The sequence below is a fragment of the Branchiostoma floridae genome, chromosome 12 (assembly GCF_000003815.2).
Source record: "Branchiostoma floridae strain S238N-H82 chromosome 12, Bfl_VNyyK, whole genome shotgun sequence".
NCBI classification, from domain to species: Eukaryota; Metazoa; Chordata; class Leptocardii; order Amphioxiformes; family Branchiostomatidae; genus Branchiostoma; species Branchiostoma floridae.
Genome location: NC_049990.1, coordinates 4,161,350 through 4,186,544, shown reverse-complemented (window position 1 = coordinate 4,186,544; position 25,195 = coordinate 4,161,350). Strand labels below are relative to the sequence as shown.

The 25,195-nt window shown below is 39.2% G+C and overlaps 2 protein-coding genes across 2 annotated transcripts in view; both read right to left on the bottom strand.

The window, feature by feature from the left end:
* The window catches only part of LOC118426868 (dynein heavy chain 5, axonemal-like), a 92,120-nt gene extending 69,254 nt beyond the window's left edge, over positions 1-22,866 (bottom strand). Inside the window, 21 exon segments of the mRNA XM_035836433.1 lie at positions 187-338; positions 758-897; positions 1,310-1,399; positions 1,554-1,619; positions 2,077-2,340; positions 2,896-2,991; positions 3,878-4,079; positions 4,679-4,798; positions 5,330-5,511; positions 5,998-6,190; positions 6,561-6,726; positions 7,194-7,374; positions 7,731-7,832; positions 8,208-8,279; positions 8,760-8,855; positions 9,893-9,967; positions 10,282-10,377; positions 10,894-10,983; positions 17,017-17,091; positions 18,964-19,067; positions 22,490-22,866. Of these exon segments, the coding sequence (XP_035692326.1) occupies positions 187-338; positions 758-897; positions 1,310-1,399; positions 1,554-1,619; positions 2,077-2,340; positions 2,896-2,991; positions 3,878-4,079; positions 4,679-4,798; positions 5,330-5,511; positions 5,998-6,190; positions 6,561-6,726; positions 7,194-7,374; positions 7,731-7,832; positions 8,208-8,279; positions 8,760-8,855; positions 9,893-9,967; positions 10,282-10,377; positions 10,894-10,983; positions 17,017-17,091; positions 18,964-19,067; positions 22,490-22,610 (2,683 nt within the window). The 5' untranslated portion in view covers positions 22,611-22,866.
* A 2,038-nt stretch (positions 22,867-24,904) lies between these two features.
* LOC118428036 (arsenite methyltransferase-like) overlaps positions 24,905-25,195 on the bottom strand; it is a 7,898-nt gene continuing 7,607 nt past the window's right edge. Inside the window, exon 9 of the mRNA XM_035838002.1 lies at positions 24,905-24,934. Within this exon, the coding sequence (XP_035693895.1) occupies positions 24,905-24,934 (30 nt within the window). The remainder of the gene's footprint in view (positions 24,935-25,195) is intronic.

Below are 25,195 nucleotides of genomic sequence, written 5' to 3'. Positions count from 1 at the left end.
ACAACCACACAGCGGACATAAGCAAGCTTTACTAAATGCATATAATGTTACATGTTATACTGAGTGCTAATTGACTGACATGTGTCGATGTTGACGGACGTGAGCATGGTGAGGCCCAGCTGCACTGCCTCCTCCACATGGTTAATGTTAAATGTTACATGTTATACAGAATGATAATTGACTGACATGTGTCGATGTTGACAGAGGTCCATGTGAGCATGGTGAGGCCCGGCTGCACTGCCTCCTCCACATGGTTGATGAAGGGGCGCATCAGCGGCAGCAGCACGTTCGGGATCCGAGCCACAATCCCCTCAAACTCATGCAGAACCTCCTTCAGCCTAGAGCACACAGAGGACAGGAAATACATTTAGTATCACTAATGGAGATCCCAAGAAAACAAACGTATGCGTTAAACTTTGCTTTATCATCATAGGTCTTTTTCTGAATTGTTTTATTCACTTTACATATAAGATTTAACAGGAGGACGTTTAGCATGCTTGCAGGATCCAAAACCTACCCTCAACCCTGACCATATAAACCTAACCAAACCCTGAGCCTAGCCCTACCCTAAACCCCTCCCCTAACCCTAACCATAACCCTAACCATGAAGCTGACCCTAACCCTAAAGCTGACCCTAACACTAGCCTCAACCCCAACCCCTAACCCTAACCCTTTTTGTAGCCCTAGCCCTTGCCCTAGCCCTGCAAATGTAGCCCTAACCCTAACCCTACCCTAACCTAGCCCAAGCATTACTTACGCGATGTGGTTCTGTTTGATCTCATCGTTCTTGAGACAGAGCGTGTAGGCACTGTCAGGAACCTCCAGACCCATCTTCTTCAGGTACTTTGCTTCCACCATCAACTCCATCACAGCAGGGTCGAAGTTCACGTACAGTTGCTGCAAGGATCAAGGATCATTTGAAATTGATGCCAGCTCAAGGATAGTATTAGCAATATTGTTATAAAGGTATAAAAAAAATTGTACATGCACTTAGCAAGATACACCAAATAGTAGTCACTAAAGCAACTGGATATTTCCAAAATCATAATCCAGTTGCTTATCAATGAGTAATTGCTATTTAGTGTATCTTAATACGTGGATGTCTAACCTTCATTGACATCCTTTTTAAGCTGTTAACATCTCATATTTTCATGATAAGACCAGAGAAATCTGTAATTCACCGATTCTGCATCTACATGCAATATCAAGCTTATTATCATGCTTAGGAGAGTGCAGGGATATGACATGTACCAAATAAAAATGTGCATGAAAACAAAAAACAAAAAAACCTAATTCATAACACTTTTACCTTTGTCTCCGGATGCCTGACCACCAGTGATGCGTTCATGCCAGTCTTGATGGTTTCCACAGCGCGGCACCACGCACGGTGATACAGCATCTACAAACAATGACAGATGTCAATCACATTCCTTCCAATCAACTAAGTATCAATTAATCCATTGTAAGCAAGATTTATAAGGCAACAATGTAATGTCACTTCACTTGTTGAGCAAACTAAGTGTGGAGGATTAATAAAGGCGACTGATTCTCACCTCAAACTCCAGGAGCACAGTTGCCATCTTGTTGTAGCTGCGGATGGCCTTCTTGGCTTCAGCAGTCTAGGAAGAACACAAGTTACAAGGTAAGAGAAGGATAGACTAGACTGAAAATTGATCAATAGATGTAAGGAAATACAGTGACTGTCACAAATTAAACTTTCATGTGCATTCAAGTTTTTTCTGAATCTAATTCTTTCACATATGTTCACATGCTCATATCCATTTTGTAGTAACTTCAATGATCAACAACGGATGTGCGACCAAAAGTTCGAGATACAATGTAAGTAGTTTGCTTGTGTTGAACACAAAGTGGATACAGATGAGCTTTCATGCTAACAATGACGAATTCATAATTATGCAATTAAACTTTCACAGATTCACAGATCAAAATATACATTGACATACTAACCATTTGCTACAAGATTTTATATAAGATTCACTTATCATAATAGGAATGTTATCAATTCGTAATGTCTTGTATTACAAGAAATTCTTAAACAAATATATGTCATCTTACCCTCATGATGTCAGGCTTCTTCTTGAAGTACTGCATGGGAGTCTCGATCTTCCTGTACAGCTGCCGTGCCCAGGCGATCTTACCCGCCACCGGCGGCAGGTTCCGCGGGATAGAGGGGTTGTCTTTGAACTTCTGGTACGCCTTACGGATGTTCTCAAGGTCGCGGCCGAACCAGCCAAGGACGCGCATGTACTTCTCCTCAAGGTCGAGCTTGGCACCGCGGATCTTCTCGAACTTCTCCAGGAGCTCCAAGGCCTTCTCAGTCTGGGGATAAAAAATACAATTAATATTTATAATCTTAAGATAATGACACAAAGGAAGGATCGTTTCTACTTTGTATAAGTTCCAAGATGTGCCTTATACTTTGCACAATCGTATTCAGATTTACATTTGACAAATTGAAATGAATGCTAGCTGTTACATGTACTAGTGTTCAACTTGACTCTGGATCTACAAAAATTCATGGTGCCCTATAGCTAAGTAAAATAAATGATGATTGCATAATTTGCCTTTCCTAGAAAATCACAAAAATGACATTCTAAAGTTTAAGTCAGGGTTACTTTTTAAGGTTAGCTGAATCATAAGCCTCTCTGTGAGATATCAATTTCTATGATGATGGCAAAAACATCTTCACGAACGGAGTTGGTGTCTGGCTGGGAAAACCCTCGCTTCAAACCCTTAAGTCGAGATGTTGTTGATTAAGACGAGATATTGTTTTTATGCCTGATCGCAACGTCCAACCCTCGCAAGACGGGGAAAGAGAGAGCAAGAGAGAGATAATAGAAAGTATTGACAATTTGTGTGATTGTTAGAACTTACGGTGAGGTTCCTCTCGAACCACTGGTCCACAAAGTTCTGCAGGGACATCTGTAACCCATCAATCTGGCTGCGGAACTCCATGTAGTCATTGTCAAACTGGGGAACAAAAAACAATGAGAGTCATTACAAACCTAAACTCTACATTACACTCTCCATCTTCTTGGCTGCCTTGTCCCCCCAACGACCAGGAGGTCAAGGGACTAGGAAGGAAGAAAAGTGACACGCACAACCTTCCAGAGTTGCAAAAACAAATCTGGTGTGATAAAGCACCCCAAAGGACTCTGTAAGATAATTTGCCACCTCTTATGCCAAACAGATGTTTCTGATGAGCTCTCAACCAAAGCAAAAACTCTAACTTAGCAAAAGTAACCTTGTGCCATGGTTTCCTGTCATGTATGAACTTCAAAGCATCCCTTTATGGTCTCTTTTCATAGAGTCTCAATTGTCTAGTAATCTAACTGCATTTTTTTCATATTTTTCTAAAGCATTGTAACCCTCACCTCAGACTTCCTGTGGTCGAGCACATCATACTGCTTCTTCTCGGTGTTAGAGACAATGGTCTGGTAGCGCACAGCCATGGCTTCCATCCCCTCACTCTAACATAAGCTTAAACACCAGCCTTAACCCAAACTACAATCTGACTTTATTAGTTACCTCAGACTTCCTATGGTCTAAAACATCGTACTGCCTCTTCTTGGTGTTGGAGACAATAGTCTGGTAGCACACAGCCATGGCCTCCTTCCCCTCGATCTAACCTTAACCCTAACCCAAACAACAACTCTTACCTAAACCACCACATAATATATGAAGTATACAAACCTCAGACTTCCTATGATCGAGTACATCGTGCTGTTTCTTCCTGGTTTTAGAGACAAGGTCTAATAGCGCACGGCCATTGCCTCCATGCCCTCGATCTAACCTACCCCCAACCCAGACAAAGACTCCTACTTAAACCATCATAGCTAGATAATAAAGTACAAACCTCAGACTTTCTGTGGTCGAGCACATCGTACTGCTTCTTTTTTGTGTTGGAAACGATAGTCTGATAGCGCACAGCCATCGCCTCCATGCCTTCAATCTTCACCCCCGACAGCCCTGACAGACTCTCCATGGTGTTCAGCATGTCGGCTACCTTCTCAAGCCGCTTGCAGAACGTGTCGAACTTCCCAAAGATGTAGTTCTCACTGGAAAAAGTCAAATATGGGTGAATTTATGACCTTCAACTGCTGACAAGATTTGAATGTGTCTTTTGATTGCTTTCAAAAGAAGTACAAAATGTATATCCCATTGGAAGAATTTTAGGTAGTCATTTTATAACAGTCAAGGACGTGTGATAAAATCTATTCAATATATACTTGTTGTAAACATTTAGAAGTAGTGTCATTCTTTAATGACTAAATGTTTGTTTCTCAAGCAACATGGAGAATGTGTCAATCTTTCTCATTAGGAAGCACTATACTGACATGTGGATGCTTCTCAACAAGAATGAAGATTATGAACATGCATGTAAGTTATGATGAATCCAACAATCATGTAGGGACCATACCATACAAGTCTTCAGGTATCCTTGGCTAAAACATGTAGTCTAAGAATTCCCCTCGCCCCAATCTATCTCCTGACCAGTTGCTATTGCTACTGTTGCTACATTACTTGGAGGACATGCAGAATTTCCAGGGCCTCAGACACACTCCATCTAACCTGTTGCTAGGCTACTATTGCTAGGTAACTGTTGCAAGGCTACTGTTGCTAGGCTACTATTGCTAGGCTACTGTTGCTAGGTTACCTGAACTCGAACTGTCTCTCGTGCGGGTTCTCCTTCAGTTTCTCCTTGGTCTTGTGGAAGACGCGCTGGTACGCACGGTTCAGCTCAATGCACTCAGAGATCCTCTTCAACAGTGGGGCCCTGTGTATATCATAAGCAATAAAATTCATCAGATTATATTCAATTTGGCAATTTTAACTATAGGCAGATTGAAGTGTGAACATGTACATGTACACATTATTGCTTAAGATCATTTATTAGCTAGTCAAATTCTATATCATGAGTTTTCAAATGTAGGCTAAATTTACAAAGAACTGACCATATAGCTATATTTTTATAATTAAACAAGAAAGGGTCCGTTCTCCAGAAATAAGAGCAGTTAAAGAAGTCCTTCCCTTATCATATTGATCATAATGACCAAGTTCTATTCTACCCTAAAAAAGAGTACTAGGAAAACTTCAGATCTGATGTACTTGAATTTTGAAAGATGGATCAGAATATAAGTTACAGTGTCTGCCCATCTTAATTTGACCAATTGAAGATATTTAGTAAGTTTTCAGAACTTAGAACAGCTTTACAACAGCTAAGACTGAATAACAATACCATACACTTGTCTACATGTAAGTCTTGCAAGAACCTAAACAAGGAAAACAATTTCTTATGACCCCTGACCTCTCGTGGTCCCAGACCTTGGTGACCCCCTGGGTGATGTAAGCCTTACAGGTAGTGATCATCTGGTTGGTGACCTTGACGAAGAGAGAGGTCATGCGCTCGGAGGTGTTGTAGTACTGGGAGATGGAGTGGATCATCCGGATGTTGTTCATCAGGCTGGGGATGTGCTCAACCATCTCTGTCTGTATGGGACAAGGCAAAAACATTGTATAATGTAAGTAGAGCTTTTGGGAACCTTTTGACGTGTTGAAGTACAAGATTTATATGGAGGGCAAAGAAACAACAGTCACAAGTGTTTAAGTAAATATCAAACTTTTGAAGAAGAGAAGTTGAGGTTGTAAAAGTTTAGTCAGCAAAACAACAAGCATTTCCTTTGCACTCACATTTATGAACTTAGTCTGTCATATGTATTGCATGAAACTGATAGCTAGCTTAGCATTGCAAAAGAAGTTACTTGTTGGTCTGTTAATAACTTAATTGCTGTAAATCTACTATGTAACTCAAGACTATGGGTAAGATTCACGAAACATATTTTTAAAGATTGGTTAAGGGCAAATAGATGTCCTTACATTCTACGTTATTGAGCACACTCATAATCTTTTGGTATGAAAGAATTCAAAGTTTTAAAAGTCTAAAAAGTACAAAAAATATTCTTGAACCATTCTTACAGGTGTGTTCTTGGTGAGCGGCCCGAAGAACTTGTCCAGGGTGTACAGGTACTTGACGTTGTCCTTGGCCTCGTTGGCTGCGTCTGTGATGCGACTGTCCAACTCCTTCCAGCGTTTCAGCATGCGGGACTTGGCGGCCGTCAGGACTCCAACTACGGCCTTGCAGTGGGGGCTCTTTATCTGGTCCAACAGACTGTAAGAAGAACAGGTTTTAACACTCACTCATTCACTATCCGGTTTAGCATGTGTTGTTCCCTATCTTGCAAGGGTTGGATGTTACGAGATGTCATTCAGGTCTGATTGCTGATCTCCAGCTGCCACTGTCAAGGGGGTTGGCTTTTTACAGGTTCATATTGCAAATATCTTCCTTGACATTATCTACCCATCTCCTCTTGGGTGACCATGAGGATTCTAGCCGACTACAGATTAGTTCATGACCTTTCTTAATTATCTTGTAATTAAGTAATCCCATTCTTTCTTTATGTTGTCTCATGTGAAACAGTATCAAGCCTCAATGAGGTTTCCCTCCATATTTCAAACTTTGTCAGTCATTTCTAGCCTACCTGTTGAACTTGGCCATGCGTTTCTTCCAGTGGTCCAGCTCTGCGGCCGGCCCGATGTCGTCAGCCTCCTTCCTCATCTGCTCACTCTCGGCCAGAACCTGCTCAATCTGCTTGGACCAGATCCCGATCAGGTTCTCTACCTTCTCCATCAGGTCTGCATTGGTGGCTACAGGGAGGGAAACATTGTTTGTTTGTTTGTTTGTTTAATATTCATTGGGGTATCTGCTATCTGCTTGGACCAGATCCCAATCAGGTTCTCTACTTTCTCCATCAAGTCTGCGTTGGTTGCTACAGAAAGGGAATGAAAAGAGGTTAAATATATACAGACATAATTGTGGATAAGGAGGACGATGCAAGAACTCCCCAATGAGCAAGCTTTGGCCACAAAAAAATAGTTAAATTAATGGTTGCAGATACATGTACATTTTTGTTCTGTATCTGATACGGTCTCATTAGTCCTTGTAACATTAGTTAAATTTTGACAAACAGGAAGCTAACGTTACAAAGTGGAAAAGTATTATAATATCTCTTTTCCTCAAATAGTACTTACTTCACATTTTACATGTTTGGACCTCATTGTTTCCTTACAATATTTCTCTCAATTTGCAACAAAAAAATTCAACACCCCCTTACCAGCCTGCATGAACTCCGATGGGTGGCGAAGGTCGTACACATTGTACCCAAGGTCGGGTTCCTCCAGCTCTATTTTGCCCTCCATGTTGTCCCGCGCCCCACTCAGACTCCCCACAAACTTGTCCACTACCTCCAGGAAATCCTGTACCTGGGTACTGGCAGGAGGTAGGTCTCCCCAACTCTGAGGGACAAAATAAATTTTTCAAGAATTATATAATATGTCTCTTTGTGATGTCCCAGTTTGGGACTTTATAAAATAGGATAAAAATATATAGAATGGACTGGGGTGGGGTGAATTGGAGTACAGGATAGAATAGAATATAATAGAATAGAATATAATAGAATAGAATAGAATAGAATAGAATAGAATAGAATAGTCCTAGAATAGAAGAGTACTAGAATAAAATAGAACAGAAAACAGCCAAGGTAGAGTCATTTTCTGTTACAGTGGATTGGCTTTCTATGCTATACATGTAAAATACAAAATAACCTTAAGCAATGAATCAATAGTTACAAATAAAAGATGAGTGACTGTACCTCCTGTGCCCTGAGTGCAGGGACCAGCACAGCAGACAGCATGCTCTCCAAGGCATTCAGCACTCCCCCCTTGGAGGCATCCATCATCCCAAAGTTCACATCCTGCAGACAAACAAATAATTAACAATTAGTTAAAAAATCATACTTCCAAAAATATAGGGTCGAGAAGCAGAACTCCATTTAGAAGCTCTGAGGATGATGTCTGACAGGCATTGAAAGGCCAACAGGTAATATTAACTGGTTGTGAAAGAAAATTGGTCTACTATACTATCTTAAAGAATCATACTGTAATAAAATCCTGACACCAAAAGTTTCATACAGAACCGCACTGTACAGAGTAAGCTTTCGTGTCTAGGCAACTACTGCTTCAGAATATTCACCGTAAAAAAATACCAGTTGCTTCTCCAAAACAAGAACACATACTACATTGTACTGGATGCAACATGACAAGTGGGTATTCAACATTCCACATCATACCTGTACAACATTGTTGACCAAGATAGGTTTGATGGTGGTCTTGGTGAAGAACAGAGCCAGTCCTGTCAGACCCTAAAGGAAAAGGAAAAAAAAAAACACAGTCACCTCATCAGTGACATTATGCAGCAGTCTTTGAACTTCAGGTTCTGTCTCCAGGTTATTTTTTCGTCCCACTCATTCTTTGGAACAGATGTAGTTGTTAAATATGTCATTTTAAGCTGATGAATATTATAAGATTTTCAACAGAATAACGTCATGAAGTTCAGTTTTGAGGACGAATGGGGTGAGGTACAAACTGGGCATTGATTCTGTCATGACTTTACCAATGGAGTAACAATTTACCACAAATTCATCAGTTAGAAAATTAATACTTGAAACATACAGGTTGTTAAACTCAACATGTTGATCTTATATCAGCTGAATGACTAGCCGGCTAGCCCTGGTAGCAGGACAATGTACAGTCAATAATGTAAAAGGTTACATTGCATTCACAGATTCATGTCTCAATAAAGGCACTAAATATTCTCAAAACAAAACAATAAGTGCTGTTACCTCCAGGCTGCCTGTGGTGAGGAACAGTTTCTTCTGAGGAGGAGCTGCGTGGATGCTGCTGGCGGCATCTGTTCTGGAGAAGTTCGACTCCCGTTGCTGAAAACACGAGATTGTTAGTCAAGCCGTGAAGTTTCCAAATAGCTTGTGCTGGTTATGTTCTAGTTAAAAACGTTTTACTAATTTCAACTGAACCATGTTCAGAACCTGTTGCTGCATTTCACTTTAGAGATCCAACCTCTTTTTGTGTTTATTAATAATAAGCATCTTTTTATTTTTTGTCAAACAACAAGGGGAGTTCCATTGTTTTCATTCCCAATTAAAGGTAAAGCTACTGTCCCTGGTGCTGAATTATATTTCATATCAACATAACCATCCCTGCCCCTGGTGCTGAATGACATTTTATAACCATTTCTGTCCCTGGTGCTGAATTGCATTTCATAACCATCCTGTTCCTTGTGCAGAATAACATTCACTCTAAAACTGCCATTCCTGGTGCTGAATGACATATCATATAAACACAACCATCCTTGTCCCTGGTGCTGAATTACATTTCATAACTATTCCTGTCCTTTGTGCTGAATTACCTGTCATAACTATTCCTGTCCCTGGTGCTGAATTACATTTTAATAACCATTCCTGTCCTTTGTGCTCAATTACATTTCATAACTATTCCTGTTCTTTGGGCTGAATTACATTCATAACCATTCTTGTCCCTGGTGTTGAATTACATTTTCATGACTATTCCTGTCCTTGGTGCTGAATCACATTTCATATCAACACTGCTATCCCTGTCTTTGGTGCTGAATTACATTTTATAACTATTCTGTCCTTGGTGCTGAATTACATTTTATAACTATTCTGTCCCTGGTGCTGAATTACATTTCATATCATCATGGCCATTGCTATTCCTGGTGCTGAATTACATTTCTTTACCATTTCTGTCCTTGGAGCTGAATTACATTTCATATCAACATAACCATTCCTGCCCCTGGTGCTGAATTGCATTTTATATCAACACTGGTATCCCTGTCTCCAGTTCTGAATGACATTCACACTGACACTGCCATCCCTTTCCCTGGTGCTGAATGACTTTCACCTGAACATAAAGTTAACATTAAGCAGACCCAACTCACCACCAGTGTCTCCTGGTAGAAGAACATGAGGACCCGCGGTCCCTCGGGGCTGAAGAAGGGCTCGATCAGGTCAAACTGTGGAAGCAGAGGAAAATTGGATAAAATGAATATACAGAACTCAAAGAGCACAACCTTCTTCCAAGGCAGTACAGATTCCGGCATATATTTCAGATTTTTCCAAAAACCACATCCTTAGGCCAAGGCATTCCCTCCAAACTCAAATACGATAAAAATGAATAATCTACAGAAAAATATAGATTAACGGCTTTTATATCACGACTCATTCAAAGCAAACTAACAAGCTATAAGTCCTTCAAGCAGCAGGTTAAACTCCAACTATTGTGTATATCAATGCTGTTAACCACCACAGTTGGAGGTAAGAAACGTACCCTCTCATCCCCCAGGACTTGGTCCTCCACTTGTGCTGGCTCCATCTGTAGAGCATCCGCCAGCTTCGTGAAGATGTACTGGTGTCTCGCATCCAGCTGGGGAAACAAAAGAACATTTTTACTTTTCATTCAAACTTCTCAAAATAACACCTGCCACATACCAAGAAGATGGGTCCTGTTACAAGTATGAAGTAGCAAAAATTGGACTTGATTCAACAAATTTCATTCACAAAATATCCACCCTTAAATACAACTTGTAACCTTAATCCTCCTCTTCTTCTCTTGATGCTAGAGGAGTGACTCTGACAGCCACTAAGATCTTCCTCTTTTTAGCATGGCCAAAAATGTCTTAAGTCCAATAGGTATAAGAACTCCCATCTTCTGTTGGGTTGCAATTGCTTTGCTTATTCCACGTACTATAGACCCTTGTTCTGTCCACTTGGGCGACCCCCTTCTCGAGTAGCCCCTATACAGAGACCATGTATTTGGGCCATTCCTTTTTTGTTGGCAGTTTATCTCAAAGGAGTTAATGATATCTAACCTCTACAATCAGTGCTATCTACCTTATACAATCAATCTATCACATATATGTACAGTAAAACAAAAACCAACCTGCAGTCTCCTCTCATCCTTGGTTGCCTTGGCCTGTTTGGCCAGATCTTTCATCGCCTCTCCTGACAGAACCACTGTCTTCTTCTGGGCCTGGCGAATTTTTAAATGAATAAACAAATTAGTTACAATTTCTCTGTAACAGTTGAGGGTCAAGGAAAAGTTACTTTCATCATCACAGCACAAAGAATTCATAGAACAGACCTAAAAGTTTGTCCAGATACATAAAATCAGAACAAACTTTTAACTCTGTACTATGTTATCTAACATCATAGATGAACTTTCACTGTCATCAAATATGTCTTGTTTAAAATATACTATAGACTTTGTTATTTGCAAATCAATGACAAAGTTTACTTAATAGGCTTAATGAGTAGGAATTACGGTTACCGTAATGATAAGTATACTTAAGACATCAATATGTTCAAGAACAAAAATATAATGATGAATATTAGTATGATGATGATGTTGTTGTTGTTAATGATGATGATGATAAATAGATGGCTGTACACAAAGAATTCAGGGTAAAAAAGGTAACATGAGATGTATAATAAATATAGTTGTTAAAACATACAACAATTATTGATTGAATGTTGATCATAGTCGCTATGACTTTAAATCTGCAGCATCATTTTCCATGAAGTCAAGGACATTAACCCAAACAGCACATCAATGTGCAAAATTTCACATTTGAAAGGGTGTTATTCCTTTTCATGATAAAAGACAATACATAATGATACAATTTTTAAGACTTTATATCCATACACACATTAAAGCGCTTACCAACAAGCTTTCGATCAGTCCTCTGATCCTTCTCAAGTTGTAATGACCCAAAACCTAAGTCGCACTTCCGTGTATTGTGTGTACGGATATAAAGTCTTAAAAATTGTATCATTATGTTAACTACCGTCACAGATGAACTTACATTCAAGTAAAAGACAATACAATGTGTCTCCATTGGTGAACATGTCAATATTGAATTTCACATCTTGCTTTTATAAAATGTGACATTTTATAAAAGCAAGATGTGAAATTTGTAAAAAAAAATAATTTATAAGTCAAAGTGACCTGGTACAGTGTACAGTAACTTTATTGCCTGACAATCTTATAACATTGGATGGCAACATGTAAAACAAATAACAATTTCAGTACACTTAATTACTCAGAATCTATAGATTATGTAGTAGTTTGACATAACAGTAGTGTTTGGTAGAATACTGATTTAAAACTTTTATCCAACTGTTGATCCAAACAAAGTCAAAGTCAAAGTGACCGTCGCAACCATAATACGCAGTTACTGTTTGTCTGACACCAGGTTATAATTAGCAAACTGCACCAGTTCAAAACAAATATTATGTTCGACCAAGGGGAGGTTGGACAAACAGAAGATTACGCACAGGGACAAAGTCCTAACCTTTGAAGCCTTTAACACACTGACAAACAACAAACAGTTTGATTTAGTATGCTAATCCCCGTTAATTTCAAGGCAAACACATGGCTACACACATGTACATTATGTGTAGCACGTTTTCACTACTTGAAGGCCAGTTTATTGGCAGACTATGACTTAAGGTACCATAATGTATACATTATGAACAGACATGTGTGACGTTAAACTTTAAACTTTCCACTTGAAGCAGACATATCAAGTCTATAATGTTTGTACCCTTGTAAAGGAATGTCGTTGGGTGAATGCCAATACTCTTAATTCAACATCACATTCAAACAGTCTTGATTATAGAAATCCTATGTTGCTGGGGTTCTGCATATAGAGTTTTTTTTATTGATATTGATTCAATGTTGGAATGCATAAAACACCTGCAAAGAAATGATACAAGGTACCAATTTAAGGGTCCCGAAAAACCAACAAGCAGACCTAAACCCTTAGCATGTTCAAGCAGAGATTGTGGACCTTGAATGCCTCAGCTCTAGATCACATTTCGAATTGATGTATCTCAAAACATTAATGATTTTATTCAATGTTCCAGTTGTATATTTAATGTTACAGGTATTTGTTAATTTTTCTAATTTTTTAAAATGTATGTCTATGACGTTGTATTAATGTGTGGATCACAAATTCTAAACGAGCTTAATTACCGCTGCATGAGACCCACCTGTATTGTACTGTTGCAATTCAAATCAATCAAATCAATCAAATGAATTATATTACACTGTTCCCCAATTTTTGAAAGAAAGCCCAACAAATCTATTACAATGTATGTCACACTCCGAAATAAGCTGGAGTTTCCTGACACAAAGTTGGATTAGCCCCTTTACTCGTATTCCACACACACAATTATCTCACGCCCCTAAGGCTTCAGAACTGAGAGACCCGCACGACCGGCTCCATTGTTTACACTGTTGCCATGACGACCAAATCACAGACACTACATGCCTCTGGGCATGCACCTCTCGCCTGACCCTTGGTGTCGAGATAAATGTCGAGATAAAGCACCGGAAAAAAGAACGTCTTACTAAATTAAGCAACATTTAAAAACAGTCACTATTTTCCTGATAGTCTCTATCAGACTTCCTTCTTGAATTGACGAAATGTTAGGTTATGTCAAAAGCGGCCCAAATGAGGGAAGGGGTGCTGAGCTTGTGAAACGATCTATTTGATACAACTTTTTTTTTTATCTGTTGGTTAAACAATATGGTAATCCTATGGCCAGATATATCCTTTAAAAACCTGTCAACTTATCTGGCCTACCATGGAATCTGGTAGTAACTTAATTTCCCTAGCTTTATCTGTACAGTCTCTCATGTAACCCTGGCCAGAAACATGGGAAGAAACTCATTAGTATTAGCCTTAATTTGTTTGACAATCATAGCAGGAACTGACCTAATTTGATATACCATAGCACATGTCAATCATTTGGTGTTGTACTCACCCATCTGGCTTCATCCATCGCTACATAGTACAGCATGGAAGAAAATTTAGAGTTCAGTAAATTGTTTAATTAGTGTCATACTCTAGCTGTTTCATAATCAATGCTTCATAATGCTGTTCTAAGTCTTAGGGCTACTAGTTGCAGTATATACTGTGGTAGTAGTTGATTACCTTATAGCCATAATAACAGCCAATGGCTAGTAGGCAAGGCCCTTAGCTCCTTTGGTCAAAACAAACAAAATCTTTAAAAAGGCCTGAACCAAAACGTGTCTTTCTTTTTGGACTCAGAAACTTGAAGACAGCAGATGTCTCAATGAACACTACCAATACCAATTTGGTATCACAGGAGAGGAACTTTTGACACTTTAAGCGATGGATAACTAGTTTCCGGGTCTAGATTCAAAAGAAAAAAAAGACTGTCCTGGAGAGGCCTCACCTCTCCACTGTAGAGTGGAGTCTTTCCTGTCTCCGAGAGGATGTCTGTCGGCCACGTGTCTCCTTCTGTCATCCTGAACCTTAAACGACTCTCCGCAGTAGTAACAGGAGTACAGCAAAACCATTGTTGATAGGTCAGCCTCCTTTGCATCCTCCTCTCCTCTCAGACTCGCAGCCGAGTTCGCGTGCTGTCTCTTTTCGAAGTTTTCGTATTTCTTCGAGAACTCGTCGTAGTCTTCGAGATCGCGTCTGGCTGCTTCAAGCAACCGCCAATGATCACCTGTATGTTCAACGCCATTCTGATCAACATAAGTCTCACTGTCTGCGTTCCGTTCTTGACTCTCACTAGCAGCATCTTCGAGTTTGCTTGAAGGAGAGTCTTCAGGTGACAAGTCTGCTTTCTCTTCTTCTTCATCCTCACTGTCTTGGACAGCTTCTTGCACAGGTGTAAGGATGTTCCTTCTCTCGTCTTGTACCTCCTCATCCTCATCTCGTCTTGCAGAAGACGGGTTCTCTGTCAAGCTCTCCCTGCTGCCATGGCTTACGCTGAAAGAGGCGAGACTCCCGTACCCAGAATCCAGCGTCTGCACACTTCCCGCGGGAGCGAGTTTGGCATCTTGCTCCGACCTTGCTGACCCCAGCAAAGAGTCGTCGTCGTGGATTTCTTTTCCCCTTCGGTCAAGCCGCTGTTGTTCCTTTTCATCCGGCTCTGGGCTGCTGTCGAGTTCCTCGAACCCTAAATTTCCGTAGTCTTGCCTTCCACCTCGCCCGCTCATTTTAGGTCTTCAATGATCGTTTCTTAATCCATGATACTCAGATATCTCTGATAAAAATTGGTTTAAATAGTCCAATCATAACCATAACCCACTGATACTTGCCTGGCCCATTCATGTCTAAACCCTTGTATTGGTTCTTGATTTTCAGAAATATCTCCGATAAAAAATCAGTTGAATGAGTCCAATTTCAAAGTGTTATCCATGTATCAGTTAGTGACCTGCAAACCTGGCTAGTTGGAAACCCTCAACAAATCCTCAAAACTCTTCCAGTAATCCACGATACTTGAATATCTCCAGGAAAAACCAGCTTAAATAGTCCAAATCCAAAGCGTTAAATCCGTGTGTTGACTGCACCGTTAGCTTATTCCTGAAGCCGGTAACCCCTAGACACAGACCAAACTCATAAATTATTGATCAGTCCTTCGGTGATTCAGTGAGTGGCATTTAGCTGCTGTGCTTTTCATGTACGGTATTAAATAATGATATCATCCTCCTTTGAAAATCACAATATTATTGAGCGAAAGGCTATAACTCAGAGGATAAGGATTGGATAGCTTGTCTGACTGTTTATGGACACCCTTACTAATACTTGAGAATATAGTAAGTATGAGTGTAATGTTGGTAGCAACAATATTGTCCATCCAAGAGAGGCTTACAGTTAACATGGCTTTAATAATTAATTAGGAAAGGGTGATATGGAACAGTGTCTTTTGTTTTCATATTGTTTCCAGTCATTTCTATTTCCTATCAATCATCTCTATTATTAGATATGCAATTTCAAAAGGCACATTCTGTGTTAATAGGGGTGGAAGTTGTTGTCTCTTTTTGTTAAACATGAATGACACTGAGCGAATGGCTGATTTTGAATGGAAAATTCATATTTCAATCATGACAGGGCTGTTAACTTAAAGTTTACTCTTATAATGCTGCCAGTAATAATAGTCAGCTATAGTGCTTCAGATTGAACATACATGTATCAGCAAAATTTTAAACCCTTGGCTTAAACGTGGAAGAAAAGTGATGGATGTCACTCGAAACATCTGAAAGTAAGTCTTTGATTTTTATCCAGTTGTAGTGATTGAGTTGTCCTTAAATATTGTTCACCTGCATGCCTTCACGGATGTGGGCAAAGTAACAAAAGCAGTTAAGGCAGGCAGGGAGGGTAAAAGGAACCAAGACTATTTTCAAACCATTTGTTTCTAAGTTCACAGGTTCACCCCTACTTTGTGGCTAAAAATACCAATCGAACAATCAAATGTTAGACTTGTTTTTCACCAAAAAAAGTGCCTCCTCACGCTAGTCAAAGCCCATATCCCTACACCAAGGCTCAATTGCAACGGTAGTGGTCCTAAGCAAATAAACACCTTTGTGTCCTGGTGTTAAATCTGGTGTCCCGTTTCTAAGGTCCGGATACTGTTTCTTTTCTTTTAAGGTTGCGGTGACCTCCAGGGCACCGGTGTAAATGGTGGTGGGGGGTGTGGGGTGGGTGTTGGCAGGTGTTATTATTGAGGGAGGGAGTCAGGTGACATGCTATTGCGCAGGTGAAAATTGCTCAACGATTGTAACAAGTTGTGGCTATATATGGCACATTGCTTTGATAGTAAAGTCAAAGACTTTGGGTTTGTAGCCCTAGCAAGGTCTTGATTGACAATTGGAAAAGGCACTTTACACCTGAGTCCTTAATTTTCTGACTCTAAATCAGCTGAAAATGCATACTTGATAAGGACCATCTTCTGGAATGATTAAGGTAGAACTAAAATGCAATACTTGAGGACCGTCAGACCTTCACCACATTAACGAACTCACCACAATTAAAAAAAATAACATGATACAGTAAAAAAAAAAATATCACTAATTTTCCAATTGTACACATTCAACTTTTTCTTCAACGCAGTCAATCCTCACCCTAATTTCTGTGGAAAAAACAACATGGATTTAAGACACTAACGGATTAACTAAATGTGTGTAAGGGGATTAGTCATTGGCTTATCGATGTTAGGAAATGACTGATGACTGGTTTGTTACCATCAGCGCGGCCACTTTCCCACTGAGTTCTCCGACACCTTTCTTTGCCCTGGACACTCTGGCATGGCCCTCACCCTTACAGACACGGGATCGGGGAATGGAAGGGGTTTAACATCATGGTGGAACTACAACACTCAAGGCACTCAGAAAAGATCTATAAAAACTGTTTTGAATTAAAGTTAAAAGCTAGGCTCTCTCCAGCTTAAATTTTTCCATCCACTTTCAGTTTGATCAAGGAACAATAAACAAATCATCGCTTATGATTGAGGACTGAGAAAAATTCATCACTGGAGAGAGTCCTAGTGGATAGGGATTCATTTTGAAGCCATGCATTATGCTCTAAGCAGTACAACTTTATCATTAGCATGCAACTTTTTACTCAATGCAAAAACTACCATGCTATAAAGCTGGAAAATGAAGCCATGCATTATCTTGCAAGCAACATGAGTAAACGTTTTTACCAGCATGCATTGTCTCTGAACATAAATCTAAACTGTCTTACACAAAAAAAATTGCAGTGCTTTAATAAACTTGGGCAGTTATTGCAGTAAAGGAAGAGAAGAAATAACAACGAAGGTACTAAATTACTTTAAACTATAAGGTACAAAACCCAGGATGGTGTTGGTATAATAATAATTCTGCCAGATACTTTAAAACTACCACATTTAAAAAAAAATCCATTTTAAGTTAACAATTTGAGACTTGAGAAGAAAATGTAGCATCAGTGATTCCCACATTATCTGGTATTCAAGTCATTCTTCAATTCTTGTGAGAGCCTTGATAACACTTTCATTAATGTGGCAGTCTGAGGGTGTTTGGCAGAATTATATATTAAGTTAGCGTTGATGCTATATTATTAGTTAAGGTTTATTTGTTTCAAAATGACAAAACTTAACTGTCAGTGGTTAGGGCACCTACTGTACAAAATGTACTTTGCATGCATGATCCATTATGGTTTTATAAGTATTGTCTTTTTAGTAAATTCCTACGAAAATTCTTAAAATAACTTATGAACCAGATGTTAATGATATTGTACATGCAATGTTTAGGGCTGTTAGGATTCAAAATGTCTAACTCTAAGGCAACTATTATGGTTAATTTTCAGTATTAAAAAATGACTACTGAATTTATCTAAGTACTGTTAATATTTCGTAAGGATGTACTGTAGCAACTAATATGCGAACCGAAATATGCATGTGTGCATGTGTAAATTGTGTGAAAATCATAAAATAATGATTGCGGTAGACTAAATGAAAATAGGGCTTGCCTTGCAACAAAACATGAAAACAAACTAAAACCAAAGTAAAATGAAGTAACATAAACTTAAAGACTCTGATGCAAAAATCATATCTAATTTATTACATCTGCACACTGTCAGATACTGCTGGCCTGCAAATAAAAGCATTTAAAGCCAAAAATAAAACTGAAAGATAATGAAGCACATGTCTGAAATGATGTCTTGTTAATACATGGGGTCAGAGGTTACTGTTAGTGAAAAAAGTTATTGTTACAAAGTAGTATAATATCCTAAAAAAAATATTTTTATTTGAATCATCAAGCCCTAATACAAGATATATATAGCCACAATATCACTTGTTTCTCAGACAAAATGATACCTGGAAGTCACTAAATGTAAAAACTATTATTATCCACTTAAGGCAATTTCCTTTCATTTTAGAATTTTTTTTTCCAATTTGATTGTTGACTCTCAAAGCAACAATGAATTCAATTGTGGTGTCACAGGTATACTTAATATCAAAACTGTCTTCTTTCCATTTTGATTTTAAAATACAAACTTTTAATACTCCAATTACATTCATAATTTCATTCACAACATTGTACAATCATGAATTTTGCTCTTGTCAGATCCTGGAGATTACAATTTAAAGATCGTAGAATTTCTGAGGAACAGTGACTGCCATTGTATCTGCCTGCAGGTGTACTTACAGGTGAGGGTGCAGGTCTCCCCATGGACGCCCCCCTGCGCTGGTGAACCTGTGTTTTTCTCCCCGGTTTGTCGGCTTCTTCTTTCTTGTCATCTTTACCCTCGCCTGAAAATGGAAAGACATCTTATCATGATTACTGTGAATAAAGGGGTAAAATAAAGGTCACCACAAGCTGAGCACAAAAACTATAATTAAATGTAAATCCTTGCTTCTTTGTGATGGTGAATACAACATGTATTATATAACAGACTCAGTGTCGTTCTAGTTTCGAAAGACGCAAGAAACATCATGTCTAACAGGTGGTTCAAGTAAAATATCTCGAACTTTTTACTAGTACCACCTACAAATGAAGATTTCTGCAAGTAATTGAATAGAACCTATCCATTTATGGAGTATTTGTGGATGCTTCTTTATTCCACTGACTAGTACCACCTGTGAAATTGTAAATAATCATAATATAAATTCACAGTTTTTACAGATTAGAACAGTTACCTGCACTCGTAGTAGTCGAGGACTAGTGCTCTGGTATGCAGAAAAAAGGATTTCTTCAAGCCAGGGCCATTGTTGATTTGATCCAAGAGACACCCATAAGATCCCGGGTGTATCTCTCCGTATTGCAAGGAATCATATCACATTTCTTATTGTTGTTGAGTTTTCAACTTCGTAACTTTGCTTTTCTTTTTCCTTTACAGTAATAAAACTTAGTGTCAAGGAAGGTCAGAGTTTTTACCACTTATTTTGTGCTCATGGACAGTTCTCTGTAACAAAAAGAAGAACTAGTTCTTCCAGTTTTTCTTCTTTATTTGGGAAACAAGGAAAGAGTAAGGGAGCCCCTTTACCTCCCAAGGATTTTAGCTTATCTAAGAGTGTTTGTATAACCTGCTCTGTGCAGTGAACTGTGTCTGTAAGAGAATAAGGCCAGGTAAAGTGGCAGCTTAGGCAGGCTCAAGTAGGCTTACAACAGGCACTTTGAGAGCTGATTGGGCACTCAAAAACATACTCTCCAAGCAGAGGTTACTTTATAGGCTCTGTTATACATTTTAAAAAAACAGTACAAAAGAGAAAGCCTTATATAAACGCCTAAAAAAACATCAAAGAACAGCTGTAGCCTAACCTCTGCTTCTAGAGTATCAAAAACAGCCCAAATTACTTTACATTCTGAAATATTTGATCCAGAAACAGGTGTTCCTCAGAACATTTTGAGTATGGACTATTCCTCTTGATATAAGAATTAAGAATCTTGTCATCAGGTTTTGATGGTCCCCTGAGTGGCTTCTTGGGACAGGTTTGACTATGGAATGCTGGTAACTGGCTGGGTGGAGTTTTGCCACCTGTTACATTGAGATGCAAATCACAGATTATCATGAATTAACTATCTACTAAAAGGCCCTTTTTTGGCTTTAAAAAATGGTCCTAAAACATAGAGAGAACAAAAATTTTGCATTTTGATAATTCTGGCTGGGGGCTAACTATGGTCTACCATAACTGACAAGTGTTCATCAAATATCAGTTCAATAGATACATGTATCTGGAAAAGTCAGATGTTACTCTGTATAGGCTTGAATGGCATTTTTTGTCAGTCTACTGATCTTCTGCTTTTTGGTGCCCTGCAATTATGGACAAACTTGTGAGGTAACTGTCCCAAAAACTGCTCACAAAAAGCATGAATGAAAGTTTGGAGGGTCCAAAGTAGTAAACAAGTGTATTGGGTTGAAACTAGGCCACAAATCTTTTCTCTTCTTATGAAAAGAAAATGTACCCTAAACAATGTACACATGAATGGGCCTTTAGACCGCAAGCACCTATTAGTAAACAGGTTTAGTATAGACTGTAACGACTTACAGAAACCTGGTACTTCAGAAAACTTTAAAATTTGGTCCAATCTAAAATTTTCCAATATTAATTCTCTAAATTTCGAGAAACTTAAGTCATGCTAAAGACAAATCAACCTTCCATGTGGTAACATTATATGTGTGACATAACTTTTTTTTTCAAACCAGAAGACCTAAGATTGTTTCTTTCCTCAAACATGAAGAATCCAGTTTTGGGGATGAAAGCAAGGCACTAAGTTTGGATAATCTCATCTCTAAATGCACAACCAGTGCTTTCCCTGCAAGAGGTCCTAAGAACCCTGCTAAACAAAAGAAAGTTCAGATCTATTGGGTAAAATCTATGAGATCTAAGGCAGAGCATGGCTCTTTAGGCTTTGGTCTCAGTTTGTAAACCGCTGGCTTAGAAAAGAAACGTCTGTAAGCTGGCACAAACACTCGACAACACGTTCCAAATACTAACCACAACACGTCTTTACACTGGGGCAACCATGCCTGCGTGTCAGTGGAGTAAAAATGTTGTGTTTGCTGTAGACTTTATCAAGGCAAAAGTCACCCCCACAATGAACATTATCACGACTGAATCAAATCCGTGTGGAAAAGTTTCCCGACCAAAAAAACGTAAACTCAAACATCTAATTTGCTTCAATTCTGCATTTAGAGTTGTCGTGGTTGGTACAAATTGGTGCAAGCGTTTAACGGCGAGGGGACTTTGTTTACGCAGGTTCTGTTTGACTGTTGCTTAATTTATCACGCAGGTGTTGACTTGGGCAAACACAAAGGGGGGTCGTTTAGTCTGCCGTGTTTTCCTTCCCCGCGTTTCAATGTTTTTATAATTTACGGGAGATAAACTGTCCCAAAACAGTTCTAAAACGATACAGCTAAAGATGTCAACTCAATTTAAGTTTTATCAACATTTAAGTCCCAAATATTGTCTAACGAAAGACTTGTCAGGGATAGATGATGATAAACACAGTCTGATTAAAGTTCAAAAGTCCCTGGAGCAGTTATCTTATCTCAACACAGTAACCATTAGAAACAAAACACTCCTGAAAAGATAATGGCTTACTGATGTACTGACCACAAGGAAACATCATCTTCTAGTGTACGTAACAAATGTTAAAGTTTGCTATTGACACTACTTTAATGGTCAGAGAAGGTGCTACAAAAACAAAGCCGTATTGCACTGTTTACATATCTATGTGTGAGAACTGTCATTGTTGATTTTTGATTTACCTATCTGTAGTCTTAAAAAGTGGTGTCCACGAGTGCACCTAACAAATGTTAAAGTTTGCTATTGACACTCCTCTAATGGTCAGTGAAGGTGCTACAAAAACATAGCCATATTGCACTGTTTACATATCAATGTAAACAGTTAAGCCATCAAAGAAAAACAAACTTGCGAGTAGCTACAACATATAAAAGCTATACCTTCACAACAGTCAAACCTGTTCAAGTAACCAGCTAGTAGTACATTGTACGTCAGGAACAGTTTTCCTGCCAATGTGACCACTTTTTGGTGATTCCTATCATGAAGAGTTTTCTCATTGTCAGAAGCATTAAGAATACTGTCTATAGTGACCACCTGTTAACAAAGATTGAATGGTTCCCTTAAGTGGACTTATTAGGCAGTTTTGACAGTGGATTACAAAGAAGAAGAGTTTCAAGAAGAGAATGTTAAACAAATGAGTCTCTTACCTTTAATACTGACTATAGGGGGAGCGACTTCTGTGTCTGGTTTAGGGGACGGTGTTTTCGTCGCTTCCTTCTCGCCTGGTCCGCCGTTTTCTGTGGCGGCCGCTTCCTCTGTGTCAGCCATTTTCCCCCCTCTTGGCTATCCTCCTGGAATCACAGAAGTTCAATCCCACTCTTAGTAAATCCTTTGGTTGTTTTTCGCTGGGTGAATGTTCGTTATTTTGTTCCTTCGCTGTGCCGACTGTCCATACAGCCTTCACAGCCCTCGTCTGCCTCACACTCTGACGTTATGCAAATGAGCCAACTCAAGTGACTTATCAGGTTTCGGAGGGAGCGAAGTCCTATCAAAACTTAACTTCTCTTAAAACCACACTGCTTCAAACTAACCTTAACACCCCCTATCCTTTCCCTGTGTGTTTTTACAGTAAATTGTGAGCTATTTTCGCAGTCATAATTGGTGTGTCAAGCCGTGTTAATTCTGTGTTTACCATGGAGGGATTTGAGGAAGTAAATGGGCCTGTCCCAGTCTCTCTTTCACCTGAGGACAGGTAACGTCACCATGGCGACGGGTACACCATTATGTAAACAATGGCCACACTGTTGACAAGTGAGAGGGGCGATTTGCATGCAAAGTGCAATCCAAGTATGTGAGTGACAAAGGGGGGAAGGGTCTATAGAGGCGCTGCCGGGGCGTTGTTTGGGAGGAAAAGGGAAAGGTGAGACAACACCTGGTGGGGAAGTGCCCCGCAACGACACGTGGGCACCATTTCACGGGAAACGGAGTGTAAACAACTCGTTTGGGACTGGTAGCAGTGTCAATATACCTGTAGATACAGCTTTTCTTGTTGAGAAGTTTTGATTTTTGATCCTCAAACTGAAACAAGTTGAGAAGTTAAGTTGAACCTGAAAATTAATGCTTTTTGAGGGGCAAACATCAATTGACTGCATCTTAATTTTGCCAAAATTTGATTGCAGCACCGTTGATGACCTGATTCAAAATTGTCAAGAAGTCTTGATTTTTGATTCTCAAACTGAAAGGAGATGAAGTTGAAGTTGTACCTGAAATGCTTTTTGAGGGGCAAACATCAATCGACTGCTGTTTAGCAGGGAAAGGTGAGACAACACCTGGTTGGGAAGTGCCCCGCAACGACACGTGGGCACCATTTCACGGGAAACGGAGTGTAAACAACTCGTTTGGGACTGGTAGCAGTGTCAATATATAGAGCTTTTCTTGTCAAGAAGGCATTAACAGGTGTAAAATGGTGGAGGAACTGGTGGGGAAAAAAGTTTTTGATTTATGTATTCATGGAAACAAAATAAAGTAAAAAAGAAATAATTGAAGAATGTACACTGGTACTGGTGGCAGTGTCAATAAATAGAGCTTTTCTTGTCAAGATGGCTTTAGCGTAGCTTTCTAGGGTGAAAAATGGGAGGCAATTAACAGAAGACTTGAAGAAAAGTTTTACATATTCAATTTTTTAAAGGACTTGTGAAACAAGTTGTTTGGGACTGGTGGCAGTGTCAATATATAGAGCTTTTCTTGTTGAGATGGCTTTAATTAAGCTTTCTAGGGTGAAAAATAAGAGGAAATTTAGTGCTGAACTGAAGTTGAAAAAAAGTTTTCAAAGACTTTTTATTTACAGATTAATGAGCAACATCTCATTGATCACTGGTAGCAGTGAGAGTGAGTGAGCAGTGTTAGGAAAATACATTCAGCAAGTTGTAAGATATCTAATCTCACCATCCAACCATATGTCTGCTTGAAGATCACATGTACAAGAAGTAGGCAAAACTAGATTTACTCTGTCTGCTTTAACAAAAGGGCACCCTTAAATGGACAGAACAAATTAAGTTTACATACCTTTTTTGTCGAGTTAATGATGGTAATGAGGCCTGTTGATTAAAATCCCCTCTGTGGGAAAAACACTTTTAAAATGTGTGTCACAGTGTGCATAACTCCTATTTAGCTCTTAACATAAGTCTCAGATAAGGCACATATGAGTTAAAAATTACCCAAAAAAAGTTCTATCCTTGGATGCTCCATGTGCAGAATGTGAAGCAAACAAACCTAACGACGGTTGGGTATAATAAGACTCAAAACAAGTTTCTGTTCAATAACAGAATTAACGTTATGTCATTGCCTGGTGGACTACATACCAAAGGAAGACGTACCAGGCCGACAACAAAACGAGAATGGCACAGTTGTAATATAGATTAGAAGTCCTCCAAGTGATGTACAATAATTACCCCTTTCCACTGGGATGGCACTCTTGCTGTGCTCTCTCAGGGCGGTTGCTGTCTGAAAGTAGAGGCCTTACTGAGGGCTACAACACAATCATGTGATGCTGACCAGACCACATATTGCAAGAAATAGAAACCCAAATTCCTACTTGGCCGAAGAATTTATTTAGCAGCTATTCACAGGAAACACAGCATGAAGAAGCAATACTGCAACAAAAGGGATAACAGAAAGTGTTTCTTTAGCCTACTGAGTACAAGCTTTGGAATTTCTTTTGTTGAACAATGCCAGCCAGGGAGTGTTCATTATATCATTTAGAGTCTCCAGAACACTATTTTTGTGGCCTCAGGCAAAGTGACTACGTAATTAAAGACAAAGCGAGTAGAACCTCCTTGGTAGAAACGGTAGCAGTAATACTAATAGATATACAATAAGTTTTATATGCAGGCCAGAAATCATATCTTTAACCT